This window comes from Gekko japonicus, unplaced genomic scaffold (genome assembly GCF_001447785.1).
Source record: "Gekko japonicus isolate JY-2015 unplaced genomic scaffold, Gekko_japonicus_V1.1 scaffold405, whole genome shotgun sequence".
NCBI classification, from domain to species: domain Eukaryota; kingdom Metazoa; phylum Chordata; class Lepidosauria; order Squamata; family Gekkonidae; genus Gekko; species Gekko japonicus.
Genome location: NW_015175982.1, coordinates 267,980 through 293,639, shown reverse-complemented (window position 1 = coordinate 293,639; position 25,660 = coordinate 267,980). Strand labels below are relative to the sequence as shown.

Below are 25,660 nucleotides of genomic sequence, written 5' to 3'. Positions count from 1 at the left end.
GGGCGAACACCGGCCTTGCCGCTGCCGCCGCCCCCACCGCCTCGGGGAGATGGGGGGGGGATGGAGGAGACGGGGCACTTCTCTCCCCCCCCGCGAGTATCGCGGGTCCCCCTCTTGTATATATATATTTGTGTGTGTGTATATAATAATAAGCATAGTGATATAATTGTTATGAAGTTAGAAAACAGTGCAACAAAACCAGTGTAAAACATATTAAGAAATGCAAAATCTGGATTACGAAAATTAGAAAAAAATGCAGTAAAGACAGCTGCGTACAATAAACTACCATAAATGATAGCGCTTATTGCTTTATTGAAACAACCTTGTGAACAATTCCTCATGAACAGTTCTGTTTTACACATTCTGTGGGATGATAGAAGTGCTGGGAGCCTTGGGCAGGTCGTTCCACCAAGTAGGAGCCACAACACAGAATGGATGTGGGCATGTGCTGATTATTTCACCCACTTGCAGGGTGGGTGGGAACGTCAGCAGACTTTGCTCAGAGGAGCACAGTGGGGCATATTTGGAGAGGCAGTCCCTTGGCTATGTCTGCCCTACACCATGAAGGGCTTTGCAGGTGATACTCAGTGCCTTTAATTGAACCTGGTAAGTAATCAGTAACCAATGGAGTGATTGCGGAATAGGTATAGTATGCATTCTTCACTTAATTCCTGGTAATAATCAAGCTACAGTGTTCTGTGCCAGCCAGAGTTTCCAGGTTCTCTTTGAGGGCAGAACTCATATGAAGAGCCTTACAGCAGGCTTGAGGTAACTGTGGCATAGATCCATGTGGCCAGATCAGCCTGAACAAGAAAGGGAGCCATCTTCTGAGCTAAATGACGTTGGCAGAGAAAGCTTTTTTTTGTTGCTGAATTAATTTGCTTCTTGAGCAGTCCTGCTGGGCAGGGTCTAGTAAGACCCCATGACTCTTTGACTGAGTCAGCGAGGGCCAGATGAACTTGCAAGCCTTACAGGTCAGCTGGGGGGGGGAGGGGTCGTGGAAGTTAAGAGAAACAGCATGCAATACCTGCAGTTTCAGAGGCTTAATTTAGCAGATTCAGTCAAAGAAATGCCAAGTAGGAATGGCTTACCCAGTAGTAACTAGCCTGTACCCTCTGCTTTTCCATTGTCACCATATTGCTGGACTTCATCTAGTGTCCTGGTCCAAGCGTATTGTGTGAATGTGGGCCTCCATACTCTTGTCACCATTTCAGAAGTGTTTTAACAGCTGCTCTGGCTTTCCCTAGGCCAGTGGTGTGTGATGAAGAACCTGGCAGCTGCTTGTCATATGGACACTATTAAACAAGGCTCTGTTTTCCCTCAGCTGCCCTGTTTTCTGGTTACGGTACTTCAGGATATCACTGATCACATTCAGACTCTTTGTAGTGGCTTGCAGGCAGACTGGAGAAGCAAGAAGTAAAGAGAAGTTCTGCTCTTTGGAAGCACAGATCTGTTCCAAATTCTGCCTTGTTGAACATTGAGAGGCTGTTGAGCAGCTGCAGGCCGAGACTGGCAAGAGGGCACAGCTGCCTCCTCCTGGCAGGTGGGGCAGGCACTCTAGGTTCAAGCTACTTGAGGAATCCATTGGAATGGCTGCTGTGTGCCAGCTTGTATTGAACAGGCTCTCCCAACTTTTGACCCATCAAGACAAATGGTCAATCAACCAATACCTTAAGCTGCCTTATATGAAGTCAGACCATTGACTTACTAACTTCAGTATTGTCCAGTGTGATTGGCAGTGGCTCTCCAGGCTCTTGGGTCAAAGTCTTCATATCGACCTACTACCACCAGGTCCTTTAAAAAAAACCCCAACAACCTGGAAATGCCAGGGATAGAACCTGAGATCTTCTACATGCAAGACAAATGCTGTTCTGCTGACCCTTTCTGCCTGCCTGGGAACAGCAGTCAGTGGGAGGCCTTGAGCACCTGGCAGGTAGCAATAGATGGCAGCTGGACTTTGTTTGCCTTGACAGTTCACAGGTTCTGCTTATGAACCTTATTTTTAATGTATCCCAGATGCATTGAAAGAGACACAGGGCAGCCCCTCTATAGGTGATGGAGGTGGAGAGGTTGGCAATGCAGGAATGTATCTGTCTTGAATTACTGGCAAGTATTCAAACCCAGATTGGCATATTGTCTTCAGATACAGCACCTTCAAGTACACTGCTTGCAAATGTTACTCTGAAGGACTGGGTCCAAACATCAGTTGTTGTCCTGGGTCTTATGGTACTGTGAAGTCATGGGTTAAAGGTCCTGGGTTAAAGGCCCCGGACTATTATGGTTTGCTTTGGATGTGGAAAAAGCTAACCCTTGTTAATTCTCCCCTAATTAGACATAGAGCTGCATTGATTTTGCGTGTGTTTGCATACGCCTCTATACTTCAAAAACACAAAGGCAAAAAGAACCCCCAACTCCCTTAAAGTGGGTCTGCAGCCTTGGGCCAGAGGAATGTGGAGGAGAGACTGCTTACCTACAACCAGCTTTGCTACAGACATATGACTTTATCTTTTCTAATTCCTTATCCTACAGGCATGCCTGGTTTGGTGCCCTTTGCTTGTTCCTTCTCTGATTATGGTATGCTACAGCTTGGGTGATCTGAAGGGTTCCCAGTAGAGAGACATAAGAACTTAAGAGATGCCAATGTTGGATCAGGCCAAAGGCCCATCCAGTCCAACACTCTGTATCACACAGTGGCCAGAAATACCAGTGCCATCAGGAGGTCCCCCAGTGGGGCCAGGACATTAGAAGCCCTCCCACTGTTGACCCCCCCCCCCAAGCACCAAGATGACAGAGCATCACTTGCCCCAGAGTCCCTATCTATACCTTGTGGCTAATAGCCACTGATGGACCTCTGCTCCATACGCTTATCTAATTCCCTTTTGAAGCCGTCCATGCTTGTAGCCGCCACCACTTCCTGTGGCAGTGAATTCCAAGTGTTAATCACTCTTTGGGTGAAGAAGTACTTCCTTTTATCCGTTCTAACCCGACCGCTCAGCAATTTCATGGAGTGCCCACGAGTTCTTGTATTGTGAGAAAGGGAGAAAAGTACCTCTTTCTCTACCTGCTCTTTCCCATGCATAATCTTATAAACCTCAATCATGTCACCCCTCAGTCATCGTTTCTCCAAGCTAAAGAGCCCTAAGCGCCTTAGCCTTTCCTCATAGGGAAAGTGTTCCAACCCTTTTATCATTCGAGTTGCCCTTTTCTGCACTTTTTCCAAAGCTATAATATCCTTTTTAAGGTGTGGTGACCAGAACTGCACACAGTATTCCAGATGAGGTCGCACCATTGATTTATATAGCGGCATTATGATATTGGCTTATCTGTTTACAATACCCTTCCTAATAATCCCCAGCATAGCATTGACCTTCTTTATTGCAGTCACACACTGTCTCGACATTTTCAGTGAGTTATCTACTACAACTCCAAGATCTGTCTCTTGATCAGTCTCTGCCAGTTCAGACCCCATCAACGTGTATTTATATTTAGGATTTTTGGCTCCAATGTGCATCACCTTGCACTTGGCCACATTGAACCCCATTTGCCATGTTGACGCCCACTCGCCCATCTTTGACAGATCCCTTTGGAGTGCCTCACAATCCTCACTGGTTTTCACCACCCTGAACAACTTCGTATCATCCGCAAATTTAGCCACTTCACTGCTTACTCCCATGTGTGAATCCTGGGCTTTAAGTGAGCTTCAGTCCACTCTCAGGCTGGTTTACAAAATAATGCTATCAAGAGTGGAAAATATCTCAAGTCTTCTGCATCTCAAGGAATTCAGTGTTTCCTACCTGATACTTTGACTTCTTTGAGCTCCTTGCAGAAGAACCCATGACAATAGTAATGAATACGGGCAACTTGAGCTATTGGCGGGCTCTCCCCTTCCTTAGTTTTCAGTCTGTTTTTGCATTGTTTCTTGATGAATGCAGATTTGCGGGCTGAGCTTTTGGTTGCTGCCTTGCATACTTCTAGCTCCAGTCCTTTTTCATTCTTTTTTTTTCCTTTCATTCCCCTGGGGGGAGGTTTTTATTGATTTTTTTTTGCAGACTACAAAACTACAACAGAAAATATGGGAAAGGGAACTACATCTAGGGAAAAAAGACCCACAACTAACTCAAAACCCAAGAGTAGGAGATCAATACATCAGCTTAACACCATGCTATTTTCAAAAAGCTACTAATAATACAATGAACTTAGTCGGTTATGCTAGATTAATTATCGTTTAACCATCCCTTTAACTGTTTAAAGAAATTCCCAGAGCATCCCCAAGTTATTTCAACATTTTTTCAGGCACAAATCAGAGTCCTTCAGCCCTTATTTATTCTTATCTTTTCTAATCCTCAGTTTATATGAGCTTTTGGGGGCAGCCGCCCCCTTTTCAGAGTGACGTCCATTTCCTTCACCTTTTCTCCCATTTGCTCTGTTACTTTTAAGGATTGAGTCAGTTGCATCTGCTGCGCTGCCACACTCTGCCCAATTATTGACAGTTGTTGTTTAATGCCAGTGATCTCATCCAGCAGGGGGCACAGGGAGTCAGCCAAGAGTCTTGAGAGCTCAGTGACTTCATCCGTTCGAGGACTGCCCCCTAGTTTTGATTTCAACAGCTTCTCTTTCTCCGGTTTCTTCCCCGCCATCCTTTTGGATTTGTTTACTTTTCAAAAAAGTTGCTAAAGTCTCTGATATTCGCCCGAATGCTTTTCTGCGCGCTGGTAAGTCTCTTAAAACAGTTTTAGTAGCTTATTTTTCTGCTCCCCCCTCTTTCCTTCCGTGTTCAGTCTATGCGTTTAGGAGGGACCCCTCCCCCGCTCGCTTTCCCGTCGCTCTTTGGGGGGGGCAGCTTCTTTTTATATCTTCATGCTCGCTTCAACCCGACTTACAGTTCGTTGTTGGCCATTTGGCCTCGCTCGTCATCATTTATTTCACCCAATCTCCAACGCTTGTCCCGGTCAGCAGCACTTGTACCATGCGGTCACTCAGTGGCAGGACGTTCAGGGCAGAGGGGCGCCTCAATTCTCCGGCTTTTGGCCATCAAAGAGGTCGCCCCTCAAAAGCCCCCTGGATGGGAGCCTTTTACCAAGGCTCCGGGGGGGTCGCGACCCGTCAGACCCCCTCCCACACGCGGGTGTGCAGGTTACATCCCCGGGACGTCCGGGAGATGTGTCTGCCTGCATGTCACCATAAACAGAAACCCCTTTTTCATTCTTCAGTAGGGTGGAAACCACAGGGTCTTGGTAAAGTCTACATAGAAATCCTAAGGTTGTTGATGTGATGAAAATGCAAATTTGGTCCACATCCTTCCAAATGGGTAGCTGTGTTAAGTCTGTAGCAACAAAATTAAACAGGAGTCCAATAGTACCTTGGAGACTTAACGGTATTCTAGCATAATTTTTCTTCAGTTGGAGCTTAGATGCATTCTGTGAGTTTACTGAGTGGATCTGTGCACACCATGGTAAGTTACCACTTGGCAAAAATTTTGCCCTTTGTGACTATTTATTTCTTTGATATATACCCCGCCCTCCCTGCCAAAGCAGGCTCAGGGCGGCTTACATTAAAATTTGAACAAGCTTAAAAACAGATTAAACCCATAAAACAATATACTGGGAAGGAGAGGATGTACTATTCTGTGTGCCAATGCAAGAAGTTGCTGGTGTTACTCGTGTCCTCACTGAATACTGAGTTTGTTTTGGTCTGCACAAGAAAAACTTCTTTGCATTTCAGCCACAGAATTCTGTGGCAAGAATGGCTGAGAGAAGTATGAGAGGAAATACACCATCCTGAATGGTTTCTGAATTTGGTAGAGCGGCTTGGGTGTGAATAGATCTGATGAAGTGTGCTTATACAGTGCACTCAGACTTTGTTCTCTTGCAGAACTATGCAGGGCTCTTTTTGTAGAAAAAGCCCAGCAGGAACTCATTAGCATAATAGGCCACACCCAACAGCAGGAACTCATTAGCATATTAGTCCACACCCCTGACAGCACAGCTCATTACCACATTAGGCCGCACCCCCATGTTACCAGAAGTGTGGTTATCCAGCCACACCCACCTTTTGCTTCTTATTCTGTTTACCTTGTTTGTTGTCAAAACCCAGGGCCTTTTTTTGTAGCAGGAACTCCTTTGCATGTTAGGCCACACACCCCTAATGTAGCCAATCCTAATGAGTTTCTGCTGTTGGGTGTGGCCTATTATGCTAGTGAGTTCCTGCTGGGCGTGGTCAACTTGGGAGCCAGCCGGAACTCCGTTTCTGTGCATTTCTGCCCAAAAATAGCCCTGGAACTATGTAATTAAATTAACGTTAGTACGAGTGTGAGAGTATAAGGATATGGGCCATTTTGCTAACCATGGATAGTTAAGGACCATCAAGGCAGGATCTGAAGTTGTTTTAGTAGTCATAGGTAGGCTTAACTGTAGTTTTGTGTGTTTGTTGTGAAGGTTAGATGGCTGAACAGTGTTGTATGCTGCTTTTGGGTTCCCACTGGGCTGTGAAAAATAGGCTGCTGGGGCTAGACAGACCTTTGGTCTGTTCCAGCAGTGCTCGTCTTAGTTCCAAGCTGTGCCGTTGCAGAACACTCTAAGCAGCAAGATTTGCCAATTAACTGCAGGATTGGTTGCCTTTCTGCTCTCTGACCTGGTGGGTAAAAGGGCATCTGCAGTAGGCAAGGCTGCTTGGGAGGTCAGTGTAGGTTCTGAAAGGTCAGGCTGTGGTCTGTTACTTGGTGATGACTCTGGCTAATGTTCTCAAAGCTCTACTGTGACAGCATTTCCTCTTGCTGAATGATGGTCTGTTTGGAATTGTCAATCAGACTACATTTTCCCTCTTCATTGTGTCCTTGCTTTTGGCCCAGAGACAAAAGACCCAATGGGATGGGAATAAGGCTGTTGTAGGTTGAGAGGATCTGGCTTGATGCTTGTCACTGATTCGGTGTGTGTGATGAAATTTGGTAAAAAAAAGTATTTGGGGGATTTGTGCCAGCATTGCAGTATTTCTGTTTGTGTGCATATGTGTGACTCTCCTTTTTAAGTAGTAGTATTGTCAACAGTGGGATGTCTTATTCCCTGGCATGAGTATCAGATATTGATGGACAGGGGGCTACAGCTAAGTGGCTTACGGAATTAAGCAAGAATTGTCAACATTTTATAATTAAAGAACCAAACAACAACAAATTTCAGAACCAGAGAGCCAGTATGAGAGCACCTATCTACAGAACTAAAGCTAAATATTACTGGTAATTGACATGTTGATTAACAAGCCATAAACTTTCTGGAGCCTCATCATTGGTTGTTGTGAATCTGGTTTTAGTGCACTGTGGTATGCAGATGGGTTATGGCAACTGTTCATCTCTGTAAATTCCTTTTCAATAAATAATCCATAAGAAGCCCTTTAGTCCCATAAAAATCACTGCCCACCATACCCTTAACATATGGGTTTTTCTGGCATCACCATCTATCCTTCCAGTATACCTTAACTTAAAAGGTTTGATCATCATTTTAAAAGAGCTGTGGTTTGGTTCCATACAGGGCCACATTTGGCTCTCTACCCATAGGTTACAGACATTTGGAATATGAAAGGGAGCCACTGCCTATCTGTAGGGAGGGATTAGCCGTAAACCTAGGGTCTAATTTTGGAACCCAGAACCAGGAGTAAGACCTGAAATAATGAAGATGCTGTTTCTGAACATGGATAACATGTGCATGTTCCCCCACAATTGTGTAACAGGAACTAGTCCTCCCATGTTGGGGTATCAATAGTAAAGCCACAAGATAAGTCTTCCATTCACACTTGAACCTTATAATTGCTCTTTTTAGAATACAACCAGTTACCGAAAACCAGAATGTATCCTGGCTGAAATAAATAAGCAGAGCAAGAAGATGGGGTGAATCTAGTGAGCTATAAACACAAGGATTGCAGATCTTTCATGCATTCCCATTTCCCCTCCTACCACATTTCTGACCCTAGGAAAGTTTATTCCCAGGTTGTAAGACCCCACAAAAGGGAGAATTTTATCCCCTTCTGCATCCCAACTGTCCAGGCAGGTCCTGCAACCCTAGTGTTGGAAATAACTACTGGGGCAAGGGGACATGAGAAAGATCCACAGCAGTAAGCATCTTCTGCTGATGGATCCCACCTAGAGATGTGAAGGCCCGGGAAAAAACCAGAAAAATTCGGAAGAAACCCGTTTTTTCCCTGAAGCTTTTTTGGTTTTTTCCGAAAAACTGGAAAAATTGAAAAAAGAAAAGAAAAAAAGATAATTATGGAACATTTTATTTTAACAAGATGAATAAAATATTTTAAGACAAGGTGTTCAAATATTTTCCAAATCATTTCTAATATATATATATATATGGTATCAGATTGATCTAATTTCTCAGCACTGTGGACAAGCAAGTCCTAGGTTACAAACTGAACTCTCCAATGCAAGAACAAGATGCATTTCTTCCTTTAGGAGGTGCTATTGTCAGACGAAAATAAAAAGGTTTCAGTTTCGTTTTTGCATGTGGGTGGGTATTCTGTTTGTAATTGTCTGGATACACTATATTTTTAATATGCTAGTTGTGATAATTTCATGCCAAGTAAAAATGTTCATAGTCATATTTTATGTTCCTAAAGTAACAGAATGACTTTCAATCTAGAAAAGACAAAAGAAATGCTAATGTAGCATTTTTTTCAATTTTCCCGAAGATTTCCGTTTCCCCCTGAAAAAAACTGGACCTTGGGCAAGCCATAGTTCTGGCACAGCTGTTCTTAAAAAAGAGCAGTTTCTGTCAGAGCTCTCTCAGCCCCACGTGTCTGTTGTGGGGAGGGGAAGGGAAAGGAGTTTGTAAGCTGCTCTGAGACTCCTTTGGGTAGTGAAGGGCGGGGTATAAATCCAGTCTCTTATCATCTTCTTCTATATGTGAAGTCACTGGAAATGTTAACATCCAGAACGTGAGCTATATGGGCCTGCTAACTGCTTTGTAAATTCACCCAACTGAATGCTAGGAATGGGAAATCGCAGGGAAAAGGATGCACTGAACAATCCTAAACTGAGGGTAAACCCACAGGGTCTGTTTGGGACTGCACTGTTAGAGGAAGATGAAAGGTGACTGAGAGATCCATTGCAAGACCCAAGCAGTTGGGTGGGCTGGGAATTGGGAGGGAAACAGCAAAGTTCCCTATGTTTGTTCCCAAATTATCATACTCTTTGTTCTTACAGGCTGTGCCTGAGTAGCTTATTCTTTTATAAGCATTTTCCTACCAGATGACTGTAGTATGTGCTTAGTTGATGGGTAGGTGGGATGCAGTTCTTGTTGGACTTCAGTAGCAACCCTCACAGGGGAGAACTATGCATACAATTAGGCTGATTTGATTTAAAGTGCAAGGTGGAGTGCCTTGTGTTAAGTTGTTGAGTGGAATTCACTGGGAATTGTGAATTGAATGGATGTCATACAAGAACCCAGCTGTAGCTTTACATAAGACTCATTTCATTTCAATTTGATTTGTGCAGGAGAGGTTCCCAGTTAATTGTACTTGTTGCGGTAAAACCTGCCCTTTGTTCAGTTGCTTCCTACAGGAAGAAAGTAACAAACAAAAATATTCTGACAACTAGAGTGTGTTAGCTAACAACTAAATAGAACCTAGCACAATTTTATGTTTCCAGGAAGCTGTGTTTTGCCTACTGGTCCGTTTAGTTGAATGTGGGATGGAGCCATGGCTTAGTGGGACGGGGGAGCTACTTTGAGTGTAGAGAGTCCCAGGTTCAGTCCCCAACATCTCCAGTTAAAAGATGATGGGAAAGAGCTGAAGAGCTACTATCAGAGTAGACTAAAACTAATCTTGGTCAGTGATCAATGGTCTTGATTCACTGTAAGGCACGTGTTTGGTAAGGTATAGCTCAGATTTTTCTGTCTGTAAATTTTCATCTTGTGGGAACTGGTAAACACTGTTTTGCTCCTTGTAAGTAACTTTGTTTCATAATATTGAGGGAATTAATGTTTATGAATAAGTACATTAGAATACTCTAGAAAGGGATTACCCAGGCAGACGTTTGGTCTGGATCTCCTTTCCAAGTGACAGTCCTGCATATGGCAGGATTGTCAGCAGATTAAAATTTACAGTTGGCTGATTATCTACCCTTTAAAAGAATATTTTCACGTTGCTGTTACACGAAGGCCACAAGTGGTCTCGCAGCCAGAAGACTTGCTTAGTTTCAGCATTGATGGAGCATCGGATTTTCACTTGGCTCATCTCTCTTTTCCCCAATTAATCAATTGGTTAAGGTTCAGTTAATTTGCATGTTGCCAAGGTCTCACTTTTGTGTGCCTTTTTGAGGTATGGAAGGATGCTTGAGAACTTAGAATTTAGTAAACAAAGCCATCCCTCAATTTTAGAGATGTAAGCAGTCTTTTAAGATTTTCTTTTTATCATTCCCTATTACAATAACCCTCCGTATTCAGAATAGTGCCAAAAAATTAACAGGTGTGACCTTGAGTCTCTCAGCCCTTTAAATCTTGCCCTCACCAATTAAAGTTGGCTCCCACCAGTTAATCAACTAAAGCTTCAGTTAATTATTTTACCAATTAAGCCAGCTAAATCTTGCAGCTCTGTTTTTGAGACCCTTTTTAGTCACCAATTACCACAGTGCCTTTTTCTTGAATGTACACCAGAGTTTAGATCAATATGGCTTCCTTGCCTCTGTACCAAGAACTCATGTCTTCCCAACCTATCTGTAACTTTGTGGTGAGGCAGATTAGCATTGTGACAGCTGGGATTCCTACAAGTCTGTGGAACAGTTGTGAACTCTGAGCACATCTGTCCAGAATTCCAAATGTTGTACTTTCCATAAAGAAATGTTCTTATAATTCATTAAATGACCAGTATTATTAAATACAGGTGGAAAATCTCGTGTGGAAAAGGGGTGAGGGGAAATGTGAAGCTTGTTCCTGTACTTGTCTAATCACATGGGTACTTTGAAAAGTTAGTGTCCTTCGTGTTTCTAATATGAGTATATTTCCTCATTGTTTCAACTTCTGCATTTGATAGTTTTCTCAACTTTGATGGCTTACTCCGAATCAAAGAATTCTGTCCTCTGATCTGGCAGAGGAAGCTGCTGCTGACTGAAGGGAGCCAGTCTTTGCTCATGTTTCCTCTGGATTCTTAGCTGTTGACTTCTCTGTTAGTGATATGATTTTGTTTAAGAGGAAATAAATCTTTTGAGTGTGATCTCCCTCTTACAGAAATCACTGAGTAATTTCCATTGATTATAATGGGTTTAGTTTGTACCCTAAGTCTATATGGGGGATGTGATGGAAGTCTTTACCTCAGTCTTTGGTCTGGGGACTGGTACAGCTTAGCAGCAAAGAGCTGCTGCCTGTGAGATCTCCAATTTTACCTCTGCCTTTACGTTTTAGCTCATAGTCAAGTCACTTTCTCTGTTAAAAGTGAGGTTAAGAACCAGCATTTTGAATTGTGCCCATAAACAGATGGTCAGCCATTGCGGATGTTTCAGCTCAAGGGTGATGTGGTCCCTGCAGCCAACCCTCAGCAATAGACTGACTGCTACGTTTTGTGCCGATTGAAATTTCCAGACAGTTTTCAAAGGTAGCCCCTTGTAGAATACATTGCAGTAGTCTAACCTGGATGTGATCTGAGAATGTGGATCATGGTGGCTGAATCACGTCTTTCAGGGAATGGCTGTAGCTGGCATACCATTCCTTTGCACTGCGGTTTTAACTGGCAAAGTGTTTTTCTGTCTTCAGCACAACTCTTTGAGGCAGTTCAGATGGGATGGCAAGTGACTTGCTCAAGGTCACACATGGACTTTCATGGCCAACATAGGGCTTGAGTCTGAACTTTTAAAGAGGTTTCTTGGAAGGGGTTTGGCATACAGAGCCTGAAGAGAGTGCCTTGCAAGTGGGATGGGAATAAAGTGGTAGGTTGGCTTGTCCGGCAGCAGAGCCATAACTGCTGTGGTGTAGTTGAGAGTCTGATGGGCTTGGCCTTCAGTGCTCACGCCAAACCTTTGATGGTGCAGAAGGCAGGGTCTAAATATTTAAATGCAATATTTAATAAATAAAGCTCTGCTGTGTACTTAGTGGGTGGCCCTTTGTGCAGATCTCTCTTGGCCTCAGTTCTGTAGCTGTGAAATGGGAATAATTGGAATTTGTTTTGGCAGGAAGGGATGGATGAGCTAAAGGTTTGTGTTGACACCTAAAGCCAAACTACACAATATGTTGGAGGTCTGGCAACATGTGTAGCTCCAAAAAACAAATGGCGGACCCCTATTTGAGGCTACATTGCAGGACAAGGAGAGAGGGATCTTGGATTTTTCCCCTTCTGCCATTTCGCTGGTGAAATTATTCTTCCCCAGTTAGTACTGGTGGGGAAAGGCAAGTGTCTTGGCTGGTTGCCTTTACCTGCTTTGGGTAATTGCAGACTGGAGGAAGGTGGAGGCTTTGACTGGGAAAACAGTGCAGAGGAAAATAGGTAAGTCCCTTCATGTCTAGCACCTTAGTCCTGATCCAAAGTAGGAAACCTCTGCCCCCAAGTTGCTTTTAGGGTAAAAAAAACAAACAAACCAGTGAGAGATCCATTCCAGGGTCTTCCACCATAACATAGTTTGGCCCTTAGAATATGACTAGTGTGGTTATATGTGATGATTTATGTTCAAGAACAGGAACAACTTCCCCTTACTTTGACTGTGAGAATTTCCCCTCATCAGTTAGTGACAACAAGTCATTGCTGAGAGTGGTAGCTTTGTAGTATCCCCCTCCTGTTCTTTTTAAAGGGCTGTGTGAGTGCATTTATGGATATGCCCTTACTTTTTCACAAACCAAACACTCTTTAAAACTATTCCAAAACCACACCAGGCATTGAGTAAGGAGGGGATTGTTGTCCTCCCGAAGGTGTTTGTGACAGTTGTGTCAAAATGTATGTGCCTCTTCTACAGCACCACTTAATGTGTCTCTGGAGCAAGCTGTAGCTTTAGCAGCACTTCACCCCGGAAGGGCTATAAAAATCAGTTTGATCTTGAAACTTTGGTGGGACACGCATACCCGCAGAAAAAAGTGTGTGTGTATGTGGACAAAGGAAGCTCTGCAATCGCACCTCAGTGTCTCTGAAGAGCTGCTTTCATTACACAAATTGTATTTCTGTGTATTGTGGTTTCAGAAACTGTTGTGCTGTTTAACACAGCTGTTGTGCTGTTTTTAAAAAAAAATACAGTGGACTCGGGTACAAAAAGAACCAATATAGATACCATCTGATTAATTGAAGTTTTGGGAATAGAAGGTTCTCCTCCTGTCTCTCCATCCTTGCTTTGATCAAACTCTGTGTTCTTTTATATTTCACCCCGCTCGCTTCTTGGATTGCTGCTTTCTAAAGCACAGGATGTGTCACTTCTGCACAGCACCCAGCCCTTCTGCTAGATAAATGTTTAACAGAGAAACTACACTGGGGGCATGGAAGTCAACTTCCGAATGCCCCTTGGAGTACAAAACTTAGGTTTAAAATACAGTACAGTATCTTTTTACGTTTCCTTTTGAGTCAGAACATATCCTCAACAGAGCCTATAAGGAGTGCTTAGCAGCCCCCAAAGCCTGAATTGCGCTGTGTTTTATGCAGACACATGGGAAGAAAGTTGTGCTTCTCTCTCTGAGCAGGACAACAAGAGGGTAAAGTGATAAGTGAGTCAGCTGAGAGCAGTGCCTAGGGTTTAAGAGATAAGTAGGTCTGGGGGTTGTTTCATGCTGTGCTAGTACAAAAAGTATCTGTCTCTAATGGACAAAAGAGATGAGTGGCATATACAAGTTTTTGGGAAGCTGAGTTTCTGCGCATTAAACACAAAAGCAGCAATCCTCCACTTTCTAGTTGTTGGCCAGCAAAAAGATTACGTGCTAGGGCAGAAAGCTTAGATGAGGTTTAAAAAGGAGTGGGCAAATGCGTGGAGAAAAGGTCTTTTAGATATGATAGGTAAATGGGATCTCCATATTGAGAGGGATCATGGGAGGACTGTTGCTTTTGTGCCCTTCCTGGGGGGAGGCCTTGCTGACTGTTGGAAGGCTGGATTCGGTGGACCCCTGGTTTGGTGCAGCAGGATTGTCCATGGGAAGTTGCACTGCCAAAACATCCAGTGTTCAGAAGATGCTGACACCAAAAGGTTAGGGGGTCACTATCTCTTTATCATTAGAAAGACTCCCCTGTAGTGCGCAGTGTTACCTAGTGGCTATTGGGTCATGAAAACCCTGATCTCATTTTCCTTGTCCCCCTCCCCATTTTTGCATGTATAATCTAACATGAAACTCACAGTTTACAATATCATGTGTCTGTATGGAAGAGGGAGGGACTCTCAGGAAATCCCAGTACCTCTCTCCTGGTCCTCACTTCCTCCCCTCCAGTGGGTCTGTTTCTTCCACTCCACGCCTGCTCAGCCACCACCCCCTATATTGGGGGGGGTGGCTCAGCCCATATCCTTGTTTTCACCCCTTTGTTCACCCAGTCATTGTCTGTTCTCCCCTTCACTTGGCTGATTACAACAACAAATTTATTCACAGCAACAAGCCAACACTGTAATACAGCAAACTAACTCAAACTAAATTCATACAAACCACAAGCATAAATGAAATATATAAAATGAATATCAAATAGAGCATGCATGGTAATACCTGTTAAGTACTGTAACAAATTACATCTATTCGTCTTTCACTAGGAGCTTTCTAGTCCTTACAGCTAACCAGCCAAATTTGGCAAGTTTAGCTGTAACCTTGGGGCACCTACTTTCTAGGAGGTTCTTTAGCAATTGCATCTTTTGACTAGTTGAGGATAGAGTAGTTGTAGAGAGTGGGAGAATATCATGAATATCATGCTGTCATATATAACATGCATTAAGGTTTCAATTCCATCATTGCAGCAGCTAAATATATGATCAGCAAGGGTTTTTTTAATTAAACCTCCCCTCTGTAACCGCTGAAGGGAGGGCATCCCACCTCATGAGGGTAAACGTTCTCCTTAACTCATGATTTTCTAGATAAAAAAGATAGAGCATAGGCACTACCTTATGTTGTTGTTCAGTCACACAGTCGAGTCCGACTCTTTGCGACCCCATGGACAAGATCACGCCAGGCCCTCCTGTTTTCCGCCGTCCTCTGGGCTTGCCATTTGCATGAATTATTGAGATCCTCCTGTCTAGCTATGTCCTAGATTCTCTGTCTCCCTAACTCTCTCGCTTTGTCGTATGCGAGAGAGCTAAGAAATTGTTTTGAGAGGCCAAGTTGAGAAAGTTTTTTCCCGATGACCCTTACACTTGGCTGATTACATGGCTTCCCCCATCCTTCCTGTCCATCTCGGTCATCTCCTCTGCCACCAATCTGCTTTTAAAAACATCTTCGCATACAGCATCATGGATCACTGGGCAAACCCATTTATTTAATTTATATCCCGCTTTTCTCCCATTGAGCACAAAGTGGCTCACAAGGGAACACAGATATAATTTAGATCAACAGCAAAAATGAAAAATGTAGAGTACAAATCCCAGTGCCTGGTCTGGATTATTCAGGGCCACGGGCTGTGAGCCATGAGCTAGGAGCCAAGACCCCATGTCCAGGCTTAAGTACCTGTTTTGGGAAGAGAAACAGAAGGTCACCCCATATCTTGTACAGTTGGCAGGCGTGTTTCCAAAACTCCCTTCCTCTGTTTCCCAGAAGTACTTCTAAGGATTTGGTGGGTTTTTTGGTCACATCACTGGCTACTGGGGAGGGTTAACCCCCCAATCTTAAAAAAAAAATCTGCAAACTTGGTGTGGCAATCATACTTAAAAGTCCACCTCTCCTCCAGGGCTCTGAACCAATCCTTGTGATTTAGGCCTCATGCAATTCCAAATGACTGTCAGCCAATCAGAGCCTGTGGAACAGCACTGGATGGGAGTGGGGGTGAGCCAGCCTCAGCTTAAGAAGAGTGAAGAAACCTTTTTAAACTTTTGGATATGGATTTCATGGCTCTGGAAAGGAGCGTTGGCTTAGCCAGGCTTTTATGTGGCTTTTAGTTCGAGTTTGGGGATTGGTTATGGAAGAAAGCTTATTTTAGTGTGACAAACAACCATCCTGTTAAGAGCCCATCATTCCTATGTGGGTTCTGTGAAAAGGTGTGGGAAAAGTACAGCCTTTAAAAAAAATGTTTATTGAGAGGAAGTATAACATATCAAGAAATATAATAACTGAAAAACAGTATACAACTGTCCTGAAAATCCAAAATTACAAACCAACCAGTTAGTCATCAATACAGATTTTTACAACATACATCAACAGTCATAACAAAACTAAGTTAGTACTAAATCTGATCACCTATACATAGATGCTATGTGAGCTATGATTCCCACAGAATTGAGTCAAGTTTAAAAGATAACATCTTCAGGAGTCTGCTGCTCTGATTCACAAGAGTCTCTTGAGGTAACCTGTCCAGAGAAAGGGGAATCAGCTCTCACCTCGAGATGTATTTACGTTACTTGAGAGCCAGTTTTACTTTATATATTGGAGTTATCCACTCATACCATTATCCACTCATACTTTCTTTTCTATTAAATAAATCTTTACTGTTCTTCTCCCTCTTGTCTGTCAAGTCAAAAATCTAAAAAAAGTGGTCTCTGTTTACTGCACAGATAAGTACAGCCTTGGTCTAGCCTGTTTCCGGAAAAGAGACCATTTCAGAACACATAGCTTACTACCAATCCTTTATTCAGAACTTGTGTCCCCCTTTTATTTGATTGTGGGCGGTTGGGGTTTCAAGGACCTGTAGGAGAGGGCCAGAGTGGGGGGCTGGATATTCTTCAGTCCAGAAGGCAGTTGCCTCACAGCCTTCTCTCACGCCCATAGCTGCCACACTGGGGCATTAATGATCTGCATGGAATAGACACCCTGTTGCTCTTAGACGTATGATTGATTCGGAATGTCTGAAGTACTTGCTGTGTGGAAAGGGTCCTTTCTTCCACCCCACGAATTGGTGCTTGTGAGACGGTATTTTGAAACGCTAGAGGATAAGAAAAAGGAGTCAGGAACAGGCGTGAAGTTGGAAGATCAGGGCTTATCATGACAAACGAACCAAAGCTGTGAGGTGGAGGCTGCAGCACATGTTGAAATGGAGAAGCAGGACTTTCACCAGATGTCTGGTGATGTGGCTAGCATGTTGTGGGTGTAGGAATATGCATTTATGTTTTCCCTGGCAAAATTGGAACCTTTCCAACTTGGAGGCCACATTTCCAGCTCACAAATACCAGACAAGTTAGTAACACCCTGGGGCCATCTCTCTTCTATATTTCTTTGTCCATCTTCTCCTCATTAATCGTTACAATCACTGGGCAGTGGCCATTCTATCTTTTGAAGTGGTATGTCTTCATTTTAATTAATTTACAGTGTTTTAACCCACCATTCTCTGAAAGTGGACTTTTAAGATTCCCCTTCCCCTCTCTCGTGTGGTGTTTTCAATGCAATGTTGTCCTAATGACTCTTTCTGCTTTGCAGAATGCTTCACTTCTTTGATAATCAATTATAATAAAAAGTAAGAGCGGAATGAAACATACTGGGTTGGATCCGACCAACTTTTCTGCTGGAGAAAAAGGGAAGGAGAGTGTCCTCTTTGACCACCCAAAAACAGCTATGCTGAGGATCATGGAACCTGCATGGACAAAAGCCATGTGGGAAGAGAGCTGTGGCAAGGAGGGGAATTAGGCGAGGTTGAGTGGGAAAAGCCAGCTGCACCCAACCCATTGCAATGTAGAGCCATATCTTTGCTGAAGAGAGTGTGTGTGATTTTGAAACCTACACATAGTTTAGTGAAGAGGTAGTTAAAGTTGGTGAATGATAGGGCAAGAAGATTGTTATACCTGGTGTGAAGAAATGCTTTCTCCCCCTTTATCTTCTATCTGTCAGCTTTCAAACCTAATTTCACTGCCTTACGGGATAGAAACTTGAGACTTGGGGTGCAGATTTTTGTGCTTCTGCTGAAGATGCACAACCTTTGGCGCTGGCTTAAAACAAACTGTTACCAGTACCCCAGGGCTATGTGGTATTTTGTATTTGCAAGTGTGGGGAAGGATGCCCACAAGGAATGTTGCTTTGGAATCCTTTTTAATATTATGGTGGAGAGATATGCAAGACAGACCAACATCTGAACCTTCTTAAGAGCTGGGAGCTTCAGTACATGTGCTCCTTAAGAACCAGGATCCTGGTCATGACTAACTGTTGTTCCTCTCTCTCTCTTGCTCTCCTGTAGGCCTATGAACTTTCTACTCTAACGGGCACTCAAGTGTTGCTGCTGGTGGCCAGTGAAACAGGCCATGTCTACACATTTGCCACACGGAAGCTGCAGCCCATGATCACCAGTGAGACAGGGAAAGCGCTGATCCAGACATGCTTGAACTCCCCTGACTCTCCTCCTCGGTCAGACCCAACCACTGACCAGCGCATGAGCGCTACGGGCTTTGAGGAGACAGACCTCACTTATCAGGTGTCCGAATCTGACAGCAGCGGAGAAACAAAGGTAAACCTCTCTTTTTTTAAAATTCAGGGTGAGATTTGAGAGAATTATTCCTATAGGTCTCTGGAGGGGGCAGGAGAGTTGTGCTGACATCGTCTTCTTTTGAATGGGAGTAGGTCATATGCAACAGAAGTGTGCGTTTGCTTTCATTTTCCAGGTTTGCATGTCCTTGGCCTCTGTGTGTGCCGCTGTAACAGAAAGCCACATTATTTCCTTCATTGCCATGATGTACACCATAGATACACGAATCTGCTTGTTAGTCCTCTAGACATTCCAGACGTTTGAGCCTCCTGGCTCTCAGAACAATTTATTTCCCTTAAGACCAGCGCTGCTCACCTAGAGAGGCAGAGGTGTACCTTGAAGAGGCTTTTTAGGGACCTCATACTGCCAACGCCACTCATGCTGAAAACTCCTCTGGCGTCAATGGAGAATGAGGTCTATAGGTTGGAGGGCACCAGGCCGAGGAGGGGGAAGCACTCTTAGAAGGGACCTGTCTCTCATAGGATGAAGACTTTCACTGAATACACCGGTTTTTAGGAGGGGAGCACTGGGAACAAGGCAGTGTGATAATTAGGAGCACAGGCAGGGTTATGATGGGTATTTCATCTGCATTATGACTTTTTGTTCTTGTGGCTATCAGGTGCTATTCAGATTGCATGTAAAGTATAGGGCAGGAGCCAGTTGTCATGGTGCACCAGCAATGTGGTGGAATCTAGTTCTGAAGGGGAGAGAAACCTGGGTTGCTAGGTACCCTCTAGCACCCCTACCATAGCATGTTCTGAAATGCTACTTACTTCATGTGCAGGAACAGCTAGAAAGGTGGAGGTCATGGGGCTCAGTGTATGGTTGAGACAGACAGCAGTGTTGGGAAGAGGAGTTTTAAATTAGGACTTGGGAGACACTGGAGTACATTGCTTGGAAGCTGGTTCAAGGTGGACAAGAGAAAGTACTTCTAAACGTACCATGCATAATTGAAACTTGCAGAACTTAACTGTCACGTGATACAGAGATGGCCACTCACTCAAGTAGCTTTTAAAAAGAGTGGTTCGATCAAAGGTTATTTGTTGCCGTGGTTAAATTGAGCCTCCATGTTCAGTTACAGTATTCCTCTGAGTACCAGTTGTCAGGGTCAGATGACCGGAAGAGGCTGTCTTGTTTATGTTCTGCCTGAGCTGCTGGAGGCACACTATTGGCTGCTGCTGGGAAGAAAGTGTTGGATGAGATGGAGCTCTTAGTCAGATCTCGCAAGGCAGTAGTTAAACCTCCTTACAACTTCAGTTTGGATGCCAAAAAGTGCTTGAGTCTGAATTCTCTGTGAGAAGGGTGTTTGTGTGTGTGTCAGTGGAAGGGTAGGAGTCTCATCTGGCTTTGGCAAGGAGATAGCTGTGGGCGGAGATTGCCTTGTATGTTAGGACTCATACCGCGAATACGTCTGCTTGTGTTGCGGGGTGGTTCCCCTCCCTGCTCTTCCCTGAGACTTGAGTCGTTCTGTGCTGTCAACTGTGCTGGACATCTGCTGAAGTGGAAGCGGGGCTGTGCCTCGCCTTGTTGGCAGAAATGAGGGGTGTGTGTGTGTCCTTTGCTGGGTTGGGGGGGTGGGGGAAGGAGCATGACAGGTGCTATTAGTCTTGCCCATACCCTTGCTGAGCAGCTTGGCTTCTCCGTTATCTCTCCTTGGGCGCCTGTGCTCCCGCGTTCATTGATAAAAATTTGATTCTGCCTCCATGGCCATATATAGCCTCGTTTCCCTCCCCGAAGTCCCTGGCTGGGCCCCTCACATTCCTTATAAGCTGCAGCTGTCTCTTGCTTTGGTACTGTTTTGGAAGGGGGCAGGGAGGACACGGGGAATTGAAACACTTGGCTGAACAGACTATTCCTCCTGTCTCAAATCATCTCTTCTGCTGGTTTAACTCTTGACTACAGAGTCTCAGCAAACGTTTGGGGTGACGGCAGTAACAATGCTTGCAGTACAAAGCAGTGGCTTTCCTACCCAAGAAGAGTCCAGCAAGGCTTTGGTCCATTTTCTGCTATTTTCCTTTATAGTAACTGGTCACATATATAAGCACTTCAGAAGGTTCACAACTACTCCAGGTAGATTCTCTGTACTCCCTACAACAATCTGGTCTAGTTGGCCTGTGTTTGTTTTTATTCAAAATACCAACCAGAGTTCTCATGGCAGATTACCGTGGATTTAAAATACAACAGAACAATCAGTCATCGCTGAAATACAACGTAATGTAACCCAAAGGTAATGGCAGCAGATCAGTCATTCGGTTTCCAGACTATGGCAAAGTGTCCTGATGCCAGACAGACAGATGTGGGCTAGGGCTGAGTTCCACGAAGAAGACTGCATCACCTAGGAGGCCCTCAGCCCTGGTGGCCGGTCACCTGTCCCTAGAGGGCAAGTGCACCCAGATCTGGGCCTCAGACAAGGATCTTAACACTTGGGCAGGCCCGTGTGGCAGCATGCAGTTATAGAATCACAGAGTTGGAAGGGGCCATCTAGTCCAACCCCCTGCTCAATGCAGGATCAGCCTAGAGCATCCCTGACAAGTGTTTGTCCAGCTGCTGCTTAATGACTGCCAGTGGGGAGGAGCTCACCACCTCCCTGGGCAGCTGATTCCACTGTTGCACAACTCTTACTGTAAAAAAGTTTTTCCTAATATCCAGCCGCTACCTTCCCACCCTTAATTTAAAACCATTATTGTGAGTCCTGTCCTCTGCTGCCAACAGGAACAGCTCCCTGCCCTCCTCTAAGTAACAGCCCTTCAGATACTTAAAGAGAGCAATCATGTCCCCCCTCAACCTCCTCTTCTCCAGACTAAATATTCCCAAGTCTCTCAGCCTTTCCTCATAGGGCTTGGTCTCCAGGCCTCCGGTCATCCTCGTCGCTCTTCTTTGCACGCTCTCCATTCTGTCCACATCCTTTTTGAAGTGAGGCCTCCAGAACTGCACATAATAGTCCAGTTGTGGCCTGACCAATGCAGTGTACAGTGGGACTATGACATCTTGTGATTTGGATGTTATGCCTCTGTTGATACACCCCAAGATTGCATTAGCCTTTTTTGTCGCCGCATCACACTGGCTCCTCATATTTAGCTTTCAGTCCACCCTTACCCCAAGGTCTTGTTCATATACACTGCTTCTCAGAAGTGTATTCTCTATCCAGTATGTGTGGTCCTCATTTTTGTTACCTAGATGTAGAACTTGGCACTTACCCTTGTTAAATTACATCTTGTTCACATCCACCCACTTTTCCAGCGTGTTCAGATCTTGTTGAACTCTGTCTCTATCTTCCGGTGTATTTGCTGCTGCTGCTCCCAATTTAGTGTCATCTGCAAATTTAATGGGTAGCCCCTCCACACCCTCATCCAGATCATTTATAAAAATATTTAAAAGTACTGGGCCCAAATTCATTACATTTTGTATCCTAGTTTGTCTTGCTGTCTTCCTCCACGTGTAGCTTCAATGTAGCTTCCACTGGGGGTTCCTGAAGATCTCTCCCACCCAGGCACTAGCCAAACCCAGACCCCAGCTTAACTCCAAGGTTGCTGCATCATACATTTTCCAGCCATACTGAGATAACCTAACCCCAGACCTCTTTGCATTGTCCAGGAAAGAAAACAAACTGGTGATTATCAAAGCTCTTAAGCATTAGCGAGATGTGTTTGCTCCTAGTGTTGTTCATGAACAGCCTTGTAGTTCCATTCTGAATGAGCTGGGGTTTCCCAGTAGTGTTCATCGGCAGCATATTGCAGTAATTTATTTCTTTCCATACTGTTTTATACTTACTTTCCTTCATGGAGCTGAGGGCAGCGTACATCATTCCCAGCCTAATGTCTCTCTCACAGGGCGGCTGTGAGGATAAAATGGAGGAGGGAAGAGAGTGTGACTGGCCCAAGGTCACCCAGCAGAGCGGGGTTTTGAACCCAGTCCTAGTCTGATGCACTAACCACTGTCTGATTCTGGCTGGATATCTTCAGGGCATGAACACCTGTGGCCAGATCACAGTGTTGTTAACTACTGCAGATGAAGGGGTTGTGGAGGCTAACCAAATAGCAGTTTGTCTGAGGCCACCTGGCTGAGGTGAGATCTGATCAAGGATTTTCTGGCTCTCTTGCTTGGCCATTGTGTTCCACTGACACCTTTTCCTTCTTCACTACCTTGCCACCACTTTCTCCTTTTGCATCCGGTGTGGTGAAGGAAAAATATCCCTGTTTGTTCTGGTCTTCCCAGCCCATCTGTGCTGGTTTCCCCACTAAGGGGAAAGGAGACAGCAGCTATACTAAGCAAAAAACAAAACCCTTCTGAAAAACAGGACCTGTGTGGTCTCTCCAGTGCTGCTATAGGATACTATGTGGCCTGCTGTTACGTATCTAAATCTCACCTACAAAGTCTCATCGCAGAATAGCTCTGCGGCAGGTATGCAGCTGACTGTATGCATAAGTTTCCCCAAGTTGCTCTCAGTTCCTGCAGCCCCTTCCAACCCCTGGAAATGTTATTCTTATGGTTGCAGGATCTGTAAGGAAGAGCTGCTGTGCTGACTGGTGGTTTGGAGGAAGGAGGTGCAAGGAAGAAATTGACCTTTTTGTGGAAGGAGGAGGAGCAAATTCTCATGTCCTTGTTCACTCCACTACCCCCACCCCCTGCCCATGAGGCTACTCCTCTCCGCTGGTCCTGTGACCATGAGAATGATCTTCTGGCAGCTGGAAGGGGCTTACAGTGAGAGCCTGTTCGGTGTAGTGGTTAAGAGTGTGGACTCTAATCTGGGAGAACCGGGTTTGATTCCCCATTCCTCCACATGCAGCTGCTGGAGTGACCTTGGGTCAGTCACAGTTCTCTCAGAGCTGTTCTCTCAAGAGCAGTTCTCCCTCTGAGGTGGAGGACATCTTATGGGTGATTCCCATCCATCACTTAGGGAGGCAGGACTAATTTCAATTACTTCCTGTTTCCTGTAGTGGGAGTCACCCTAGGCTCAGTTCTTTTCCTGCCTCAGAAGGGAGAGCAGCTAGGTGTAGGCTCTGCCTAACCCTATCTTTCTGAGTTACTTTCACTTTCTCCTTCAATCTTTGCTGTTCCCTCTCTCTGAAGAAACTTAGGAAAAATCAAATCCTTTTCTTCTTCCTTCCTATATGTTATCCTCTTTTCTCCCCCCCCCCTTTGGAGGTTGAGCATTGCCAGGCCGGTTGCTCTCTTAATGGGAGGGGGATCTCACAGACTGCTTTCCATGGCATTAAGAGAGGATAGCAATGGATTTCTCTCCACTCCGGAGCAGTGTTCCCTTTAAGCTGAGTTTGCGTGAGCTAGCTCACAGTTTTTTAGCCTCCAGCTCACACATTTTTGTCTTAGCTCAGGAAGGATGGCTCCAAAGCAAACTAATTTATGCAGTAGCCAAGTCACTCGCTCACAACTCTAATGCCAGTTGCTCACAAAGTAGGATTTTTGCTCACAAGAATCCGCAGCTTAGAGGGAACATTGCTCCGGAGATAGAGGCCGTGCCGGTGGCCGACGCTCAACCAGCAGAGCAAGGCGAGGATGGCATTCCAAAGCGCGCCAAACAGCTGCCCACCCCTGCAGCATTTACGGAGCCCGCACCAGTCTCAGTGGCCATTTTGGAGTCCACTGGCCACTCTATGTTTTAAGACGGGAATGGCGAGCAAAGCCTAATCCCGCACATGGCGCTCCCCGAAACCTATGGTTCAAGGGGGTTCATCAAGCTAGGCATGATTGTGCTGATAATGCTCAAGGGGCCAAGGAAGATGACGAGTTGCAGAGCGGCGAGCAGAGCCTAATCCTGCACATGGCACACCCCGAGACCTGTGGTTCAAGGTCTGTCCCCTTATTTCCTAGTGTGATGGCCTTCTTTATAAGAGCCATGGAGGAGGAAATAGTGCATTTCTGCAGATCAGGGGGCCATGGGGCTACTATATCCTCCCCCCTCCCCCCCTCCTTGGAGGCGCAAGAACAGAGTCAGCTGTCCCACCAAAGCTGCACAAAAAGGGTTCCCCAAGGACGACTGCCTATTTGATCCACCTTCACGTGAGAAGGATAGCCTCTCACATGTCTCTGGTGAAAAGGAGGGGGCGATTTTCATGTAATGATGGTGAATAGGGGGAAATGATTGTCTTAGACCAGTCCTTTAGATATTTCAAGGGCGAGGTTTTTCAGTATTTGCTGTCTAAGACCCTATCAGCACTCAATATACAGGGACCCCAAAAGACGGGACAAGAATGCTAATGCCCAAGGGCAGAAAGATGGCACAGAGCTCATTGATGAGTTCTTTCCTCCAGCTAATTGCTCAGAAAGAGCCTTCCTCTCCCCTGAATTCTATGTGAGACAGATGAGGAAGAGTGGGCAAAGCCAATAACAAACAAACTATTTCCAGGGATTGTTAAAAAGTTCTACCCTTTGATAACATCTGCTTCAGATCTTTTGCAGGTACCTGTGGTTGATGTCCGAGCAACTGCCCTACAATCCTCTGGGTTGCTCTCTGAAGATGAACATAAGGCCACTTCCATGGCAATCAATATGCCAGCTGCAGTATCCAGTTTCTAAAGCAACTATTGTGTGGATGCGTCAGTTGATAGAGAGGTTACCATGCAGCAACCACAGACTACTGGAGGGCAGTGTTCCCTCTAAGCTGAGTTAGTGTAAACTAGCTCACAGTTTTTTAGCCTCCGGCTCACACCTTTTTGTCTTAGCTCAGGAAAGATGGCTCCAGAGCTAACTAATTTATGCAGTAGCCAAATTGCTGGCCCATGGCTTTGATGCCAGTAGCTCACAGGGCAGAATTTTTGCTCACAAGACTCCACAGCTAGGAGGGAGCATTGCTGGAGGGTGCCAATAGGATCTTGAAAGCCATCTCCTATACTGCCGATGCCACACTAGACACCATGGTCTTTGCTTCCAGGGCGATGGCATCAGCAGCCTCCGCTAGTCGCATCATCTGACTAAGAGTTTGGCCTACAGATTACCAATCTAATGCTATCTAAACAGCATGACCATTTCAGGGATGCTAGTCGCATCATCTGACTAAGAGTTTGGCCTACAGATTACCAATCTAATGCTATCTAATGCTATCATCACAGCATGACCATTTCAGGGAGACAAGCTGTTCGAGGATCCACTGGAAACAAACATACAAAGAAAGAAATCT

General features: G+C 44.9%; 1 protein-coding gene across 1 annotated transcript in view; it reads left to right on the top strand.

The window, feature by feature from the left end:
* Positions 1-25,660, top strand: part of SRF (serum response factor) — a 92,951-nt gene that overhangs the window by 4,333 nt on the left and 62,958 nt on the right. The window contains exon 2 of the mRNA XM_015426265.1: positions 18,241-18,507. Within this exon, the coding sequence (XP_015281751.1) occupies positions 18,241-18,507 (267 nt within the window). The remainder of the gene's footprint in view (positions 1-18,240; positions 18,508-25,660) is intronic.